This window comes from Anticarsia gemmatalis, chromosome 23 (assembly GCF_050436995.1).
Source record: "Anticarsia gemmatalis isolate Benzon Research Colony breed Stoneville strain chromosome 23, ilAntGemm2 primary, whole genome shotgun sequence".
Lineage (NCBI taxonomy): Eukaryota > Metazoa > Arthropoda > Insecta > Lepidoptera > Erebidae > Anticarsia > Anticarsia gemmatalis.
The window spans coordinates 407,399-427,672 of record NC_134767.1 but is presented as its reverse complement, the minus strand read 5'-3'; the positions used below and the strand labels follow the sequence as shown (position 1 = coordinate 427,672).

The following is a 20,274-nucleotide window of genomic DNA, read 5'->3' as shown; positions in this document are numbered from 1 at the left end:
AATCGTATTGAAAATCGATACAAATGTGTTCGACATATTTATAGCTCGTATAAGCGCTGCAGTTGGCACCAGTCGCTTCCTTATGTCTACAGCGATGCACATATTACACATACAAACAAGCAAGAATAAACCTAGAATACAATACTATAGGGTTAATGTTTCAATGGCGATCTCCATTTGACATTTAGTAATTTTGCACGTGGACATTTTCAACGAGAAATGCGGCCCAACATGTCGGTCAGATAAAATCTGTATTTAGAACCTCAGTCACTCAGATTTCCCCGTAATAGTTAGTCGCGGTTTGTGTTAAATATGAATAAAAAGGGTAAAAATAAAAAAGGGAAAGTACCTAATCCTACAGTTGTACAGGAACCTGAAAAAATTGAAGATACAGGTGTTGAAAAAGAAAATGTGGTTAAAACAAGTGAAGTTGTTGAAAATGTGGAAGAAAAAGTTCAAAGTGTGAAGGAAGAGCGTGTTCCTGAGATTGTGAGTGAAGTTTTAAAACCACCAGTTGATACCAAAGATGAAGAAACTCCTAAGAAACCTAAACGCAACAGAGGTAAGAAGAAAAAAGGCAAAGATGATGATTTTGATGATAATCTAGAAGAACCTGCAAAAGAGACTGCGCCACAGCCAGTTGTAGAGGAGAAGAAAGATGATACTTTGGTAGTGGAAGCGGAACCAATGGATGCTGCCATCGTGACAGCGACAGCGCGTAAGAAAAAGAACAAGAAGAAAAATGCTGAACAAAAGGGTGAAGAACCTACTTTATCTGAGCCTGAAATGACTACACAAGCTGGTGACGTCATAAAAGAACCAGCAATAGTAGAAGAATCTAAACAAGCTACAATTGTGCAACCAGAGCCTACTGTGCTTCCAGAACCAATCGTTCCACAAGAACCTGTAGAACCGGAGGTAAAACAATCCAAAAAGAAAAATAAAAAGAAGAAACGTAACGATTCAGAGAAGTCTGACAAAGAAGAGATTTCCTGTACTTCTGCGTTCCAGAAGTTAATTGAAGCGAAAGAAGAACCTTCCGAAATAAAAGCAGAAGAAAATATTGACATCAGTATACTCCCTGTTGAAGAAGTAAAGGCTGAAATTGAAACAAAACCTGAACAAATACTACCTCAAGAAGAAAAAGCAACAACTCCCGTAGTACCTTCAGTAGAAGTTGAGACTCAACAATCACCACCGGAAGGTAAAAGTAAGAAAAAGAATAAAAAAGACAAGAAAAACATTCCCAAACCGGAAGAAACTGGACCTGTACTTGACAAACCTGCTACAGACACACCTTTACCAGTAGAAAAAGACTTACCTGCAGATACTATTATCAAAGAAGAAATCCCTATCCCAGCCGAGACATTAGAAAAATCTGAACCTATAGTCGGAGAAGCGAGCCCTAAACCCAAAGCTAAAATCGCAAAACCTGTTGAAAAGAAACGCAAAGGTAAACACGATAAAGGAGAGTCAGAGAACCAAGCAACTGAGACTCCTCAAGAAACGCGAGCTGCCGAAGAAATCAAACCAGACGCTCCATCTTTGATAACATTAGAAAGTCCTGCAATACCGACTGAAGTACCAACTACTGAAATACAACCTGTAAGTGTAGAAACTAAAATAGACGCGCCTATTGAAGTTCCTGTAGTTCCTGTTGCTACAGATGAAGGTAAAGATTTGTTAGATTTTGAATCTTTAAATATACCTGATAAAGGAACGAGTAAAAAGAAGAAGAAAGGCCTCAAAGTACCTAAGACACCTGATGTGAGTTTTGAAGTTGTAGAGCCGAGAGTTGAATTTGATGTTAATATAACTGAGACTAAACCTACTGAAATGAAGCCGATTGAAGTTAAGTCTGATGAAAAAATGAAAGAACAGCCTATTGTTACTGAAATTGTAGATGTTAAAGAACAACCTGTAATTGCTTCAAGTGAAATGCCTGCTGTAGAAGATGAACCAATCAGCGAACCTGTTGTTGTAGCACAAATGTCAATTAACGAGCCAGTTGTTGAACCTAGAGCATATACACCAGTACCAGAACATATTCTTCTCACACCTGAAATTACTGAAGAGAAATTGGACATTCAAATGGAATGTCTAATACCGGAGAAATCTGAAGACAATCTGAAATTTGAAACGAAGACTAATAAAAAGAGGAAAAAGTCTCCTAAACCACCAAAAAAGGCTGAAACGACACCAAAACCTGAAGAGACAGTAAAACCTGTAGAAGAAGAATTACCAAAGACAGATAATACAAAAGAAATGGCAGATAAAATTGATGCTTCAAACATAACTAAGATGTACGCTATTGAAATAAGTAGTATAAAAGCTGACGAACCTGAAGCATGTTCTTCAGATCCAGTGCCAGATATAACATATCCACGGGCTTCAAGTCAACAGTTACTTGATGATAACAACAATACTACTGTTATCAGAGAAATATTCCCTGTACAAGTAGTTCCACCTGAGCGTAAATCTCAAGAAAAGCTAAAAACTCCAGAACCTCAAAATCTTGAAAGGAAAGAACCTAGTCCAGCCAAGGAAGAAAAAACAGATATAAAATCAAAAATGATGGAAGTCAACCAAGACATGGAGGAACTAAGACTGTCTATTGAAAGATCTTTAGCCGAATTGACTGCTATGGAAAAGAGTGAAGATGTTGTTGAAAAACAGTTTGAAGAAGCACTAACTAAGGCTGAAGGAAATGTGCCAACAGCTGCAAGTGATGTTATTCAAAAGAAAGATGATCAAGAAAAAATAATGGAAATATCAGATGCAGAAAAATCTAAAATTGAAAAACCTGTCGAAAAGAGTGCTAGAATAGTTCAGGAAAGTAAACAAATTGAGGAACTACTATTATCTTTTGACATCAAACCATCTCCAGTGAAGGATACTAAGCCTAAACCCACTGTTGTAGAAGCCAAGATTGATAGCAAAATTGTTGAAAAACCGAAAGCAGTTAAAGAATTAACACCTATTGTTGAGACTAAAATCGAACCACTATCAATGGCTGCTGCAGAGAAAGTCTTAGATGCTGCTATGACCACCGAAACTAGCAAACTTACTGAACAGCATATAGTTAAGGAACCAACACCCATTCCACCGGCAGAAGAAAAGAAGGCCGAGGAAGTAATTACTGAAAAGAAAGATGAACCAAAACCGAAGGAAGTAAAAGAACAAGAACCACCTGTCTGTCCTGCAAGAAAAGATACAGCCACAGCACCTTCAAGAAACAAGAAGAAGAAAGGAAAGCAAGACTCAAGAACTACTGCTCAAGCTACTTCAAGCCCTCAGACTTCTACATCACAATCTACTCAACAATCTACACAGGAAACAAAGAAAGACGAAAAGACTGACTCCAAAACTGACAAAAAATCTGATTCAAAAGAGACTAAAGAAAAAGGAAAGCAACAAGCAAGTAACACAGACCAAGTAACAGAAAAAGATTTATTCACCGACATGGACTATGAACCAATAGAAAATTTCGAAGATGCCTTAACATCTAGTGTAGACGACGTTAATAAAACTTTTGAAATGATCGTCAAAGAATCTCAAGAGCAAACAAACCCGAAGATTAATATAATAGCACCGGATGAAGAGAAATCCCACGTTTCGCCGCCAAAAAACTTGTTAGGCCACCCCGACATTCCTGTGCAATCGAGTAAAAGGGACTATAAGAAAGAAAAAGATAAAATACCTAATGAAATAACGGCTAAAGTTAAGATAAAAGACGCGGTTGATGTTGAAAGGAAACCTTCGAAGAATACACAGACGATGAATAAAATGAAGGATCTGAATCTAGTTTTGAGTGACAATGAAGATTTTGTTTACAAGTATAGTTTTCGTAAAGTTTTTCTTCAAAGTTGTTGCCAAGTTTGTAAGAAGGATGTAGGGGGGACGCGAGTGGCTTGCTGTTATTGTAACTTGGTGTTCTACTGCGGGATCAAACACAAAGATGAAGACTGGCCGCAGCATCAGGCGCTGTGTTTCGCTGTCTCCACTCTTGGACATTTGAAAGGTGAGTTTTTTTATTAACAAGATTTTTTCGGTGGCTTCGTTCGCTTGAAAGATTCAAAATCAAATCATTTATTCATTAAGGTTAAAAATTGTACACTTATGATAATCGTTACAATGACTGAATCTACCACTAGCTCGGAAAGGGGGTAGAGTATTATGAGAAGAGTTAGTAAGAAACTCACGGCCACTCTTTTTAATCGCCAAAAGATTTACAATGTGGTTGAAACAATAAATAATAATTGATCATGCGAGGAGCTCCCAACAATCAGCGATATAGACTAAACGTCAATTATGTGCCAATGTAAAAAAAAATATTCATCAGGTTTATTACCCTATGTGTTCATTGCCTATGTATGAATTTATTGTCTGTGCAAAAACTAATTAATCGAAAATTATGCAGTTGTTTTTTTGGCAGTAGGAAGATAATCATATTTTCGAAACCATAAACTTCAATAGTTTATAATATGATCAAATGACATAACATTTTAGTATAATTTCAATTGTATGCTGATACTCGCATGTAAAATGATTTCGGCATATAAAAAGAGCGAAGCCTAAGTTTCATGCCGTTGCTTTTGACGAGCAACACGCTTTTCAGCGGCGAAAACATGACATAATTACGACAATTTTATATACTTAAAAAATTACAAATTTAATTTGCAACATTAAGATCTCCCCGAAATACTATTCAGTGTAGTCATAGCCGTATTCTTAGTCATAATAATTACAAAATAATTACAAGTACATACATATATGTATGTATGTGTGAAGATATTTCAGGAAGTATTGTATTATCCTCTGAGCTAATTCAGGAGTCATGAGTGGGATAGATTTATGTTTCTCTCTACTTACGACTCCACTGAGTAATAGGTCAAGAATAACTGTACTTTGTATATCGTTGTCATGCATCTTAACGATTTTTAATGTATTTATTTTTCGTATTTTGTGCAGCATATACTGTGCGAATGTGATGCTTTAGGAAGGAACAATGGATCTTCTAGGATGCACATTATTCCACATACCCCAAACCAAAATATTGTAGACTGCTACTGATGGGTAGCATAACAAAGGTGTTAAGTTTTGCTTTGCCCCCAAACGTATAGAGTAGCAGAGGAGGGGACAAATGATCAACAGTGGTCGAAGTGACAGTCAGCTATTAGCTGGCACCCACACCCCTAAAATAAGATAAGATAGTAAAGCAACTACCTTTTATTAAATGCAGGAGCATATGAGAAAATATAAAGGACCAAAACAACACTACCAGGAGATGAAATACAAAAGTATATTTTTTCTCAGATCAAAAGCACATCTATGCTGACGCGAAGAACTTGACCGGTTACGACTACAGACTGATCCGAATGCAGATGATCGTCTCCTGCGAGAAGATCCTCAAGCGAAGACTAGGACCCTGGGAGCAGGAGGCGCTGCTGTACCCCAGGATATGTGCCCATGTGCCGTGCAGGGAGTGGCGGCAACAGAAACTTACTGACTGCCAGGGGTGTGGACAGGTAATGGAAAAACTTTTTGTTGTATTACAGGTTTTTAGCTTAAGACTATCGCATGGGGGCAACAACTTTGACACTAGGTTGACCACTAATCATATGATAAGAAGAAGAATCGCAAGGAAATAGTAATATTTACCTTCATTTTTCTATTTTGAGAATTTAGGATGAAATTGAAAATGTATTGTTTCTTTTAAATTTACACGCTACTTATGCTTTTGTTGAATATTGAGAATAGCATAATTGAATATTTTTGCAATATGCATCATATTTTTCTCGACCTTTTTCCATACTGGAATTGGCTCATTTTGTTATAAAAAACAAAATACATTACATCTAGATATACATTTCTAGTAAGATTTTTTATTTAACCCATTACTGTCCCACTACAGAGCATAGACTAGGACATAGACATAGGCATGATTTTCTTATCACTACATTTTCTTTATTTATTCATTAAAAAACAATACAAGCTTAAAATTTGACATCAGGGAGCTTATGCTATGTTCTATGCTAGCCTAGTTATTAGTTGGCCAAAATCTTAGTCTATTTTTTACATTACTCTTTCAGATATCTTTCTGCACGGACAACCCAGACCACTTGCCAAACTCCCACGCTCGCTGGTGCAAGTCCTACAGCCTGTATCAGAAGCTGGTATGCTACCAGCAGACCAAAGGACGGTTGGAGCCGAAGATACCGACCAAGGTGATGCAGGGACAGTACCAGATACCGGACAAGATCAATGAAGTGCTAGCTGCTATGTATGAGGAGAAAATCGGTGAGACGCTTTGAAAATAATAATAGACATTTCACACGCGCATTTCACACACGGTTGTTTGATTCCAAACTAAGTAGAGCTTGTACTGTGGTAGCCAAATAACTGATAAACATACCTATATACTTCTTAATATATACATATATAGATAAATTAACAACCAGGCTCAGAATAGATACTCGTGCTCTTCACACAAGTATTTAATTTTGTTCCAAGTGGGATTCGAATTAACCACATATGCGGCATTTCTTACTTCACGATACTAAGATTCATATACTTATAACTCTTAACGCTACGAAATTATATTTATGAAGAGAAATCGAGAACCTATCCTACCTCCTGCTAAGTTAAATGTAATTTGGTGTTATTGTTTCGTCCTAAAAGCAAAATTTTGAAGATGACAGCTGAAGTTGCATGGATAGTTAAGATTTTATAGTTTTACAAGTTTTAGTGATAAAAATAGCTAGTTTTTTAAGAATTTCTTAAAAAACTAGCAATTTTTATCACTAAAACTTGTAATTTGTAATTAAACGAGTAAAACTAAAACTCCAAGTTCGCTATGTAAAAGTTTATAAATTGGTATGTGTTTACTAGTTTTTGAGTTTATTGCGTCCAAACAAACAAATGCAACAGAGGACTTTATTTTATGATATGCAGTGTCTTGTTAGTAATCAGTAATATTACTTATTTTTCGAGTACCCCTCACAATGATTGCAAATGACGTTGTCGAAATGAAAAAGGGTTGCATTGATTAAAAACACAATTTAATTCTATGAGATAGGGGTGAATACATGCAACCCTATGCTGACCTAAAAAAATATACAGGATGGACTCACAAGAGACTAAATTTTTGCAATTTTTAGAAACTAAAATTACGTTGTAGTGTGTTTATTTTTATAAAACTCTTCGCGTTATGTTCGAAGGTGTACGTAGCAGTGCTTTGAAATACATATGTATTTCGTTATATGTCTACATTTGATCTTATGTGATAAAAACAAGCCTACATAGAAGTAATTGCTGCAACTAAAAAAATTGAATGAAAATAAAAACAAAATCATTGAACGAGATAGAAGGTGAGAGCTCGTGTTTGAGGACAGTACAGACTATTGCTAAGCTATATTAATTAGTGACAGCAAAGGATATTCAAGAAAAAATACATCGCAAGCTTTCATTTAGGATTTCAACTGATAAATTCATCTAAAATATGAGATACGAAATATTACTGTATTAATACACATAATATATCTTCAGAAATACAACGTTTGCAAAATTGACTAGCTAAAATATTATAAAACCAACTTCACATAAAAAACAACACGCTGTATAAACACTAGGGTGATGCTTAATATACAATTACGAACACGAGACGTCTGTCCGTCCGATAAAAGCTTTGTTGAGTAACATCAAGCTTGTAATCCGCTGAGGGTCAGCACAGAGCTCACGTCAAAAGCACTAGACTTCAAACGGAATGGGTACATTGTATTTTAGCGTTACTTGTTTAGTGATGGTAAGGGGGCCTAGCGGCGGTCCAGAAAATGAAATAGCAAATTGAAATTAAAAATATCTTTTATTTAAACTTCGTACAAAGAAATATATGAAATAATCATATATAATATTTTTAGACGGTTTCGGAAAAGCTGGTTGCTCGTGAGAAGAAACGGCAAAAAACTCAGAGCTTGCTCTATTTAAATGTCAATATTTCTTACAATGTTATAATGTCAAACAATGGATAATATACATATACCTATTATTAGATTTGAGGTTCCCGTAGCCAGTTGCGCTCACCGGTCTGACAACGATCTGTGGGTGAAGTGAAGCAATCGTTGGCGCAGTCATTCTATAGATGGGTGACCGCATAGCGGTATTTGAGCTGGGCGTCTTCGTGCTTCGGAGGGCACGTAAAAAGTCGGTCCCGGTTGTTGTCTACTAAGATAACAGTCATTAAGCCATGTCAAAGGCCTTTCGGGCGGCTTGAACTACTTTGACACTAGATTGACCACACATACGACAAGAAGAAGAATGATGGCTAATACATAATGTTAGTAGTATTGTTAGTCCCATGAAATTGATTGCGAGCCCATTGACATATACCGGGCACCTATTGAAAAATATTCTGATATAAATTAGAAAAAACCAATACTATTTCGACCGAACTGGGAATCGAACCAATTCACGATCGGCAGTCGCCAGAAGCAGTCTTTTTATACTTTTCGATAGATAATAATTATACATTATTATGTTTGTATGTTACACACAGATATGAACGACATACAATACGCTGCGCTAACACAGATCGCCACGGCGCCGCTCACCACCGCCTACTGCTACCAGATGTGCAGGAACAAGAACGGACAGACAAACGGATATAAGGTATGTTTTAATTATAAAGATAGAGTTTTAGATAATAAAGACAGTTTTGTAATATATATTATTTATTATAAAAAAGTTTTTAAACATAATCGTAATGACAGCCGGGACCCACAATTTAACGTGCCTTTCGAAACACGGAGGAGGTCGGAATGTGTGTTGTGAATGGATGGTCACCCATCCATAGAACAACCTCGGCAAGAGTAGCTTAACCTCAGAGATATATTCGCACGGCTGTTGTTAATAAAGCCACGCTCCTCTCGAGAGTTTAGGAACTAAAATTAAATAATATTTAATATATTTACAGGCTGAGTAAAAATGAAATTTTGTTAGCAGTCATATGCGTTAGTTGGTGTAAAAAAAAAACAGATACGAAATTATGAATTTTGGGGGTCTTCTTAAGCTGTGTTGAACAAATGAATTGTAGGTAAAATTTACATTTAAATCCTAAAACTAAATGAAGATGTGGATTACATTAACAAAATGCGCAAAAATATTGTAGAGCTCGCCTCTACAGTGGACAGCTAATGCCATCTAGTGCAGATTGAGGAAACTAAAATTTTGTTTGAAGCAACATATTGCCATTATATTCTGTCAGGCGCTCTCTTTAAAGATTATATTAGTTTCTCACATATTTGTATAGGTACTAATAATAAATACTTAAGTAAATTTAAAGTACTAATTACTTAACCTATTATGCTAGTTTATTTTGGTAAATGAATAATTTTCAATAATAACAATGGAATCAAATATATAAATTCATAGCCTCAAAAAGGTAGAGTAGCAAGCTATATTTATACTTATAGATTACAAAGATAATCATTTCCTTAATAGTTTTACTTAAACTTATAATTAATTTTCTAAATTCTAACAGCTTTTACACTGATAGAATTTTCTAAAAATACTTTATAGTTGTCAGAATTTTCGAGGTTATAACATAGCAGTGAAGCTTATATGCTAGCCGCGGTAACGAAACCATAGCGCGATTCAGAAAAACTGCACAACGCCATCTATCGAGGTAGCTTGTAAACTATTACTACCAACTACAACGATGATGTTCTTAGTTATATGTTCATTACTTAATCTTGGCAAAACTGCTGCACGGATTTTGATGAAGTTTAGTACACAGATAGTTTATATTCTAGATTAGTACATAGGCTTATTTTTATCTCATGAAATAGAACTAAGTAAATTTAGTTTATTGTAGTTTGTCAACTTAGTAGAGAGCCTTGGCATCACGATTTTTCTGGATTGAAATGATGTGTAGTTCCAAAATAAAGACTATCATAAATGTCACCATTTGACCTGAATTAATAAATGATTTGATTTTGTAAAGTAGCCGTATCAGACAGGCCTCCGTTAGCCGCGAATCTTGTATACAAGGCTCTCTACTAAATTGTCGAATTATAGTTAGTTTAATTACTTCAGAAGTCCACATTCACAATCCACGTGGTGGGAGCCGAGCTGCAGTTTGAAGCAGACGCTCTGAACAAGTGGGAGGTGTTCTTCCTCCACCTGTACCCTGGGCTGCAGGAGCTCAGGGTGGTGCTCGTCAACTATAACCTGAACCCTTCGAGTCTGCCGCTGGATCTGCTTGGGAGAGTCAAGTGAGGATTTCAAGATATATTAATGCGATCATCTAACCCGTGGCAGGCCTTGATGATAGTTTTCTTATTTAATTAGATAATTTGAGAATTACTAAGTAGCTGTGGATTATAGAATTTGATTAATCGTATATTATTTCAAAAGTTTTAGTGCTCGATAGATTATTATTTTAGACAACGATTTAAAAATAATATGAATAGGTATTACGCTATTTTTAATATGATCCCTCGGGTGAAAGAAGCGCCGCGCTTTCTTATATTTGTTGTTATTGAAATAAGTACTAGTAATAACCTTTACTTTTCTCTCTATCATAGTCTAACCCCCGGTTTCTGACTACTTTTAACGGTAATTTGTCTATTCAATAGCGTTTTTTTTATATGAGCTTAAACGCTATTGAATAAATAAACTACCGCTAAATGTACTTTAGTATCCGGGGGTAAGTAATCATTTTTTATTCAGAATGTGCGAGAATTGTCGTCAGAGCAAGCGACGCGTGGTGTTCAACTTTCAAGATAAAAGAAATTACTCCGACTACAAAGCCAGTGAGGAGTTCGTCGTGCCTGATATAGGTTCGTAAAGTAATTGTAGTCATCACTAACTATACATTTAAATTATACTCTACAAAAACACATAGACAATAGTTTCAGAATGGCGATAGTAAATAACAATGATTATAATGAACATTAGAAGGCTTCTAAATTCCCGAACAAAAGAAATTCACTTCAACAAAGGCAGAGACATGCTGATACAGGTAAGCTGGTAAGACCGTCATTGCATCACATATTCGTATTTCTTATAACTAATTCTTTGTATCAGCTTAGAGTTAGAATAAGGCTTTTATGTTATCAATAGATCAATCAGCTCGACCTCCATAAACACCGTTCCATTTATAGTAATTAAAAATGATTTTTTTTGATAAAACAAAGAAAAATCTTTTTCATTTTTCCAGTGTGTGCCTTCAACCCCTCAATCCAAAGATCTTCAATATACAACGGCAAAGACTCGTGGCCATCGACAGTGAACATCATCTTAAAGCAGAAGATCCCCTTCCTCATCACAGGGTACACCATCACGGAACTCCACAAAGACTGCATCAGAATCAAGCAGTGTTCGGAAACTGCCTACAATTTTATATCAGAACCTAAGTATAATAACTTTGCGAGTGTCAGACCTGATAGGAACTTTATCTCTGATGACGAAATGCCTTTGTTGTTTAAGAATTATTGTTTTGCTGTTATTTGTGGCTAGAAGATGATATTGTTAGAAACTTTTCTCCTGTTGAGTAATTGCTACGGTAAAGTGTAAATTTTCGACAAAATATTCAGCTGGTATTGGATCCGATTCAATGTTAATCTAATTCGAGTGTCGGGAGTAAGTTAACATTTCTCATTTAAGTCAAATATTGACACATAAATCATGGTTATAATTATATCTACAAGATTCTATCTGCAGTCACCATTTTGAATGTCCAACTTTTCACAAGTGCTATTATCTTTTGAAAGAGACTGCGATAGGAGTTCCTCAAAATAATTTTGTTTTTTATTATACTTAAGTATTGTAGTAATACCAGTCCCTAGTCTTTTATAAACTTTGCGTTGATAATTTTCGAAAATACTTGAAAAAAATGTTGGTATTGTTTGTTTATTAATTAGTAATGTAAAATTACTTATTGTTTTACTGTGTATATTCGTTTTAATGTGTGTGAGCTGTTTTAATAAAGAGTATGAATGAATATGTGTTTTATTCTTCCACTACTTCATGAAAATTATGCATATATTTTAACAGTAGATAGCTTGCGGCTACATTTAGCCACAATCTGCCTTAAAAATATTTATGAGTTTAGCCTTCTTCCAACTATGTTGGAGTCGGCTTCCAGTCTCACTGGATGTAACTCAGTACTGGCATTATGTAAGACATGGAGTGACTGCCTATTAGACCTCCACAACCCCGGATAACAACACGATATCCATCGGTAAGACTGGTATTTACTGGATTGGTAACTTTTTAAAACTTTTTATGAAGTAAAACACTGAAATAATTCTTAAAAAATATATTTATTTAATGGCGATACTGACAATTGCATTGACAATAAAATCACAAAACCTAACGAATTACACTAAAACATATCACAGATAAAATTATTAGTCACAAGTTTGAAATTAACATCTAAATGACTGTTATATAGGCATTTGTAAATATAGGTGCAGTATGTAAAAAAATAAGAGTTTCTGATTGGTAACCATGGATTTTTATATATTAGCATATAATGATTAAAAAAATATGTCATATTTACTATGGGGTCACTAACGTATTTCATAAACATGCATTATATGTTTCAAGTGTATTTCATAAGTGCAGAAAATAAACTCTGTCTCAAAATCCCCTTAATTTAAATTTAATAGAAATAGCAATTAGAAAGAGAGTGAATGCGTGTTGGGCGCGGTTCGCGGCGGGACTACAGCGAGTCTAATTACTTGTGTTCATACGGTAGATACCACACTGCACTTTCACCCACTTTCGGTGTGATCCCACTTTTCTAAGTCTTTTTCATAAAAAAGACGTTTGATATAAGTAGCTAATCGCACTCCAATTGGGTTGAAAATTAGTTTGTGCCGTTTTACAACGAAAAATCATTGTAATTATCATGCGAAAGAGAGACTGAAGGGCTACACTAATCATGACTTTAACTGAAAATTTCCACATTCTTTCACTACATAATATTGTCATTGTTTATATTCCTACTATAAATTGTTACACTGTGTTCTGTGCCAAGGTATATAACAGTCATTTAACGGCTAATATCAATATACTTAAACACATAATAAGGTAGTTACATAGAACCACGACCGCCGAGGACGTCGCTCTTGAGACTGCCACCAATACCTAAAAAACAACACGATTCAACATTTTGTTCACTTGAAATGTACGAAATTGATATTTTCTTTCTTTTACATATATTAAATTCGGAATTAAGAATTAAGTGTCGCAAGGACTTTCACAAAATATACAAACAATAAATTCTATAAAAAAATGTATGAAAGTCTGTTCAAAAAGTTTTGTTTGATAAACGGCTGACTATAGACAAAACGCGTTACAATCTGGACATAATATTTGTGGATCACACAAATATTTGTTTTTAATGGGAATTGAACCCATTGAAATATCATAATTCAGAATTCAGGATAATTTCCTACCACTATCGATAAGCCATCGAGATTAAACGAAAAAATTATCAGCGCCTCTAGTGGATTTTGAAAGAACTAACCGATGTCAAGTTTTTAATGTTAAATGCTCTATAGCCTGATGGCAATAGTATTGAGTGTAGGAAATCTCCCTCATTCAATTGAACAAAAATAATAGCTAATAAAAAGCTCAAAATTATTGTGTTATATAAATGCAAATAAATTATTATGTGAGTACATTAACAATCAATTCAAAGTAAAACAATCATTAAATCATATTAATAGTAGTAAACACTTGCTTGAAACATTCACACTCAGTTTCTGAAAGATTGTAGTCAAAGCCATTAAATTATTGATTAAGTAACGTCTGTGAAATCGATTCGAGTTTCCTTAACATTGTTAGAAGAAAACAATAATCTAATAATTCTTCCTACTTCTTATTGAGTTATTATTTTCTCAATTAATCAAAATCAAATCATTTATTCATTGAGAACAAATGTTGACACTTATGATAATTGTTACAATTACTGAATCTACCATTAGCCTAGAAAGTGGATAGAGTCTTATGAGAAGAGCTAGCGAGTAACACACGCACAATATAAAAATAGTTAACACCATAAATATGAGGGTAGTCGGAGAAACTTGCGCCACAAGGTGATGACACTTGGTAGACACATCAGTCAGCCCGTGACCACGGTCGATGTAATTCGATCGAAACGTCGGGTAAAAGGTATCATAACCTTTAAATTTTCACCACACATAAGTTGTGTAACTTATTATTATGTGTGTGATAGTTAAAAAACATTACTTATTAGTGATTTTCAGTCTTTCAGAGAGTGAGTGTGCGAATAACAAAAGTTTTAGGAGCAAGCCGAACAAAATGCTGGTAAGTGAACAAAATCATGCGTTTTATGCAAAATTAATACAATGGCAAATCATTAAAATTAATAAATACATTAATTTGTTATAAAATTCAGGTAATATGTATGTTTAAACTTAGTTGTACTAATAAATTCGATATTTGTGATCAATTGACTATCATTAATAGGGAAAAATTACTTAATAACTGACTGAATGACCCCTGGTTTTTGAGGTACATTTAGCGGCAGTTTATCTGTTCAATAGTGTTTAAGCTCATACAAAGATGACAGTTTGAATAGATAAACTATCGCTCAATGTACCTTAGAAACCGGGCATGAATGGCACAAACTACTAGGAATTGAAGATTTGTACAATTCTTCTTATTATCGTGTAGGTGAAAACTAAGAAAAGTTTTATGGAAATTCGTTCCTTTGCGGGATAAATCACAATGATTTACCTATATAAAAAAAGATGAGGCTGGGTATACGTTTAAGGTGCATGAAATGTGCATAAAAGGTGCTCAGAATGTATAAAAAATCCGGGTAACTATAGGATACTTACTACCTACCTAATAGGTAATAGTACATATTATTATGGTTTTGGAATCCATTTTCATCCTAATTGTACTATTAATAATCTTCTATTTTATATCAAAAACATACATACTACCTTTTAACAAAAAGCACTAAAACTCAATCGTGTGTAAATTCGCTATTATAAGTACAAAAATGCGCAAAATACAAATTAATTAAAAACATTGTTAATCGTATTTTAAAATAACTATCACCCATTTTATTCTCAATTTTAAGAACTTGAGACTACACTCAAAATGTACTCTCAAAATGAGACATAATTTTGTCTTGTAAGATGCGTCGGGCGTAACTTAATTAGTATGGGCTTCGCACCGACGTATCATCGGTTGAGTGTGAACGGTCGAGTGTATTTCTATATATTTGTCTGTTCTGGCGTTGCGCGACGTATGTTCCATCAGATATGAACCTTTCTTAAGACTAGTTCTAAATCGGTAATAGTTATTTTAAAACGTCAAAAATTTGAAATCATATCAACAGTCAACAACAAACCTTAAACAACTGAAACAACAACCTGTTCTGTCAACAACGTAGTTGTTGCGTTCTCCACATCATTGATATTCACTGTACTGTATACATTTTCCGTCGATAACTCGTAAACTCTCCAACTATATGTGCTAGTTTCACTAACACTTTCTGTACTATAATTATTTTCTTGACTATATATTGTGCTAATATTTATAGTACTAGTTTTTTCTGTGAACATTTCAACAGTGCTAGCACTAGGATCTGCACTATTTTCAGTAGTACTTACACTAGTTTCGGCAGTGCTAGTTTCAGCAGTGGTAACACTAGGTTTTTCTGTACTTATTTCAGCAGTGCTAGCACTCAATTCTGTAGTGCTAGTGTCTGTACTGTCAGTGTTATCATTCAAACTATTTATTAGTACGTAATATGGACTTGGTGTAACATTTTCTGGAGTTACATAATTCTCTTTGAGTGTTGATGTTGATAAGTCGTAGTCGTAGTAATTGTCGTATTCTGTTGTTGTTGATGTTTGCACTGGAAAAATACATTTAAGATTTTAGTACTGATATTAAATTTTGTTTTGAGTTGATTAGGATACAATGATCATGTTTTGGATAAGAAAACGGCCTGTTTCTACGTACTGTTGAGTATATCCCCTCTAAGAAAATTATTAAATTTCGCAAGTAAAAGTTTCCAACGTTAGATATCAAATAAAAAATGTAATTACGTAAATGGATAAGGTATTTTCTGTAATTTGCTATTTTTAAGCAAAATTTATTTATGTCGTTATGCTACCATTCTATTTATAATACATACATACATAAAATCATCCTTTTTCCGATAGGGGTAAGCAAAGAACAAAGGACGCCACTTGCTACGATCCTTACAAACTTTCCATGCTTCATTCACATCCATACATCTAGTCATACAATATTATACTAAAAAATTATGATTAAAACTTACCCGTAGTCTCATAACTAACAGAAGTTTCTTTAAAAGGGTTCTTAGTTGTGAGTACAACCGTACCCTTAGTAGTACTAGTAATAGTAGTAGTATTATTTTTATCTGAACTGTCCTTCTCACTACAATTCTCAGAACAGAAGTTAGCAATCTTATGCAGAATAATATCAATTAAAATACTCTCATTTATTAATTTATTTCTATCAAGTCTGGTCTCATTTTCTTTCTTCAATTCTTCATCGACAATTTGTTCAATATTCTGCGTGTAATTTTCAGGCGGCACCCAATTGTATTCTGGATCAAATTTTGTAACATTTTCAGGAGCAAATGTCGTGTTGTTTATTTCTTCAGGTATGTCGTGTAGTTGGGTGTTTTGTTTGGTGTATTTTGCTATGGCCGGACCTAGGGTGTTCGTGACGTAATCACGAAGTTTTTGACACTTGGCTACAGTGTTCACGTCGTTGGAACTGCCCCAGATGATGAAGCCTGTTGCGTTGGACTTGTAGAAGGTGCTGAATGATGCATCTAGGTCGGCCTGGAATATAAAATATGTGTTAAGTATGTGTGTTTCTATTACGGATGAAATAATATTTTATATAAAAAACTAGCTGACCCGGCAAACGTTGTTTTGCCATATAAATAAAAAAAAAATACACTTAGGTGTATGAAACATAGATGTTGGCCGATTCTCAGACCTACTCAATATGCTCACAAAATTTCATGAGAATAGGTCAAGCCGTTTCGGAGGAGTATGACAACGACAACTGTGACGCGAGAATAAAATAGGAGATTAAACTTTGTATGTCAAATCTATCTAAGCTAGTATGACCGTATCCTTGCACTCCATTACATGGTACTTAAGTAAAAAACGGCAAAACATGCGTCTATTTTATACATCCAAGTATTACAATTGTAACAAATATAAAGACATATCCTCACCTCAGTAAAATACCCATCATCCCTATATCTGTACCACCAGTACGGTAATATCGGGACGTTACTCTTCACCCTCGCAGCCTCCTTGACCCTCCCCCTGATGAAGGCTGACAGCTGGCTCGAGGACATGTCGTGAGTGCTGTACACTGAGGGGAAGATGGCTGTACTCTCTGACCAGAGCCAGTCTATCCTGGAAATATATTTGAAAGATCAGCTCGTGACCACGGTCGATGTAATTCGATTGAAACGTCGGGTGAACATATAAGGTATTCTAACCTTTAATTTTCAATTGCGATTAAGACCCGTTACATTATAATATTATGTGTACAAGTCGCGACAGTTTAAAATCGTTCATATTTGAAAGACGTTAACAACATTACGCTGCCAAAGTTTTGTTTCTTCTTCTTGTTGTATGGTCTTTCACGTGGCTTATCGACTGTTACCTTAATTGACAATAATCGGGACGGAATTTTCATAAGACTCTTTTGAGAATTTTCACTCAAAGAGTGGCCAGGAGTTTCTTGCTAGCTCTTCTCATTGGCCCTGCCTTCCGAACTGGCGGTAAATTCACTCTCTGTATCATTGACTATCATAAGTGTTTAATATGAATAAATGATTTGATCATGTGCTCTCCGAATCACGGAGACGCTCAGATCAAATACCACTGCGGTCACCAATCTATGAAATGTTTACTGACTGGTGAGAGCAACTAGCTAAGGGCGCTTCAAAGGTTACATTCAACGCGAGCAACGCCGCGGGCGGAAATCTAGTTTAAATATTTTGCTCTGATGAGTTGTTTTGGTTGGTAAACAAGAATTTGACCAGTATTCAGATACTAAAGGTTATAAAGTAAATTGTATTCTTACTCATCATTTTCCTGCGGTACCTCATCAGCGCACGCCTCAGGGTTCTTGTTGAAGGCTCTGTTGAAACAGTGCGGGTACCCGTAGTAGCCCCACACTGCCTTCGGACGAAGCTTCTTAGCGAGGGATATGGTTGTCTGCATGAAATCACGGCCTGACGCTTCGAAACGACGCTTAGCCTGAAATGTGGAAAAATATACGAATTAAAAAAATTATAGGCCTTTCCTTATGCAACATGTTTCTGGTCAGGCACTGAAACTTTAAAGTTTAGTCATGTAAGCTTTGGAGATCGAAGGTTTAATTTGCATCAAGGCATATGCTACATGGACTTTTTGAAATTATTATCAAAAGAACTTCTTTCTTTTGATAATAATTTCAATATAGTCTGAGCATCTCGTAAGTTTTTAAAAAAAATATATACATTTTATTGCATTTAGCGAGAGCAAGCGGCTGATTTAAAAGAGGAGGCCTTTGGTAGGTACAAGTCTTTTACACAAAATTAAACGCAAGTCCACCAGGCTAGTGACAGTTCTGATTTTTGTTAGTGTCTTAACATTTGAACTCATTACTGTCCCATCGTCTGCTCGCGAAATAAGGGATGGTTTAAGCCTTTAGTGTACCACGTTGAACAATTAAGGGTTGGGATAAGATTCTTAAGGTCGCTTAATCGTTTGTATTTTCACCAACATCTAGTCGTATATCGATTAGTAATCCATTTGGCCAGAGTATCTATGTTACTATGCGTGAGGAATTCAAATACTTGGCTCGTTGTCTCCTGATGTATGTCGGACGACTATTAGTTTACCATTTGATAGGTGTAAAGGTGTGATCACGAACTACTAACGAACCAACTATTGACCTGCTATCGATTAAATTATTTTTATATAAAACTAGATTCTGTACGCGATTACGTCTGTGTGAAAAGTTATCTAAGAACAAAAAGTACGTCATGTGTTAATGTAGTTTATAAACTATCTGTGAACCGAATTTCATCAAAATCCGTTCAGTAATTTTGACATGATCGAGTAACAAACCATATTTTTTTTACATTTGTAACGATGTTAGTATGATGGATTTTACAATGTTAAAATGTAAGCATATTTTTTAAGCCATTATTGTCCCTCTGCTGGCCATGTCTCTCTTCCTAAGCGAGTGTTGGGTTAGATCTTGAGTACATCAGGCCAGCCAAATGCGGGTTAGGGACTTTTCATGAGTATTAAACAAATTTTAGGTACGCAAGGTTTCATCACGAAATTTTCCTTCACCGTTAGAGCAAGTGAAAATTATTTAGTAAGTAGATTAACATACAGAACTAGAAACTATGAGATTATACGGGAAACCCAAGCTTGATCAAATAATAAACAGTGGCAATACTAGTGTGTGTTAGATGACTATTAGATAACTCTAGCGATGCGTACGCGCATGGAGCGCGCGCGTCCTAAATACCGCTGCACTCACTCACTCATACATCAATATGTTTATTTCTAGATATACGTACATTTAGATCACTCTGAGAATTATATTTCTTTCTTTATTCACAAAGACTGTAAAACATGAATTTTGTTTGATATAAAATGTACTGTTTATTGCAATAACCTTGATATTGATTGTACAAACAATACGAACGGCCCTGGGTAGCCATTCATCTCTGCCTACACCAGTATGTAGGCCATAACGTGATATTGTAATAAAAATAAATTTCTCTCTGGTTTCTTATGAGTGAAAATCTGATCAGCGCCTCTAGCGGGCGCCATTAGAACTATTAACTATTTTTGCAGTATACTTTTAATCTCGATACTCGGTAGTACCGGCTGTAAGTATAGGTTCCCCCCTCGGGAGAAAGGCTTGAATTTCTGTTGGTCTTTCTTTGTTTTCAAGTGCTTGTTAAAAGACAACTCCCTCACTAAGAACTGCATTTGTATTTGACTTTTACATACATACAAACAAAGTACAAAATGACCCGAAAAAACTATTTGGAGATCGCACAAATAATAGTTGTTCCGTGTGGGAATCCAATCCACGACCTCCCGTAGCAACCTTAACCTCTGCGCCATGGAGGCATGTATGTACATTAACTTAGGGATCTGTTTAGGGGACGTAATTGACCTTGATTATTATTATATCAAACAAGGCACTTCCATATTA

At 35.2% G+C, this 20,274-nt stretch overlaps 2 protein-coding genes across 4 annotated transcripts in view; one reads left to right on the top strand and one right to left on the bottom strand.

Moving 5' to 3' along the window:
- The first annotated feature begins 286 nt into the window (after positions 1 to 286).
- LOC142983226 (uncharacterized) lies at positions 287 to 12,001 on the top strand. Of its 2 annotated transcripts, XM_076130132.1 has the most exons (7): positions 287 to 4,021; positions 5,317 to 5,528; positions 6,093 to 6,300; positions 8,555 to 8,667; positions 10,093 to 10,271; positions 10,729 to 10,838; positions 11,219 to 12,001. In XM_076130132.1, exons 1-7 carry the CDS (start codon positions 313 to 315, stop codon positions 11,515 to 11,517), a joined length of 4,830 nt encoding a protein of 1,609 aa, XP_075986247.1. In that variant the 5' UTR covers positions 287 to 312; the 3' UTR covers positions 11,518 to 12,001. The 2 variants fall into 2 exon arrangements, with proteins under 2 accessions (XP_075986247.1, XP_075986248.1); XM_076130133.1 differs by lacking the exons at positions 10,729 to 10,838; positions 11,219 to 12,001 and having other exon boundaries at positions 10,075 to 10,123.
- A 303-nt stretch (positions 12,002 to 12,304) lies between these two features.
- LOC142983197 (hyaluronidase-like) overlaps positions 12,305 to 20,274 on the bottom strand; it is a 29,493-nt gene continuing 21,523 nt past the window's right edge. Inside the window, exons 4-8 of one of the 2 annotated variants that reach the window (XM_076130087.1) lie at positions 18,133 to 18,308; positions 17,270 to 17,456; positions 16,334 to 16,865; positions 15,395 to 15,904; positions 12,305 to 13,152 (exon numbers count right to left, since the gene is read on the bottom strand). In XM_076130087.1, coding sequence (XP_075986202.1) covers positions 15,396 to 15,904; positions 16,334 to 16,865; positions 17,270 to 17,456; positions 18,133 to 18,308 — 1,404 coding nt within the window. In that variant the 3' untranslated portion in view covers positions 12,305 to 13,152; position 15,395. The remainder of the gene's footprint in view (positions 13,153 to 15,394; positions 15,905 to 16,333; positions 16,866 to 17,269; positions 17,457 to 18,132; positions 18,309 to 20,274) is intronic. The other variant, XM_076130086.1, reaches the window with a different exon arrangement.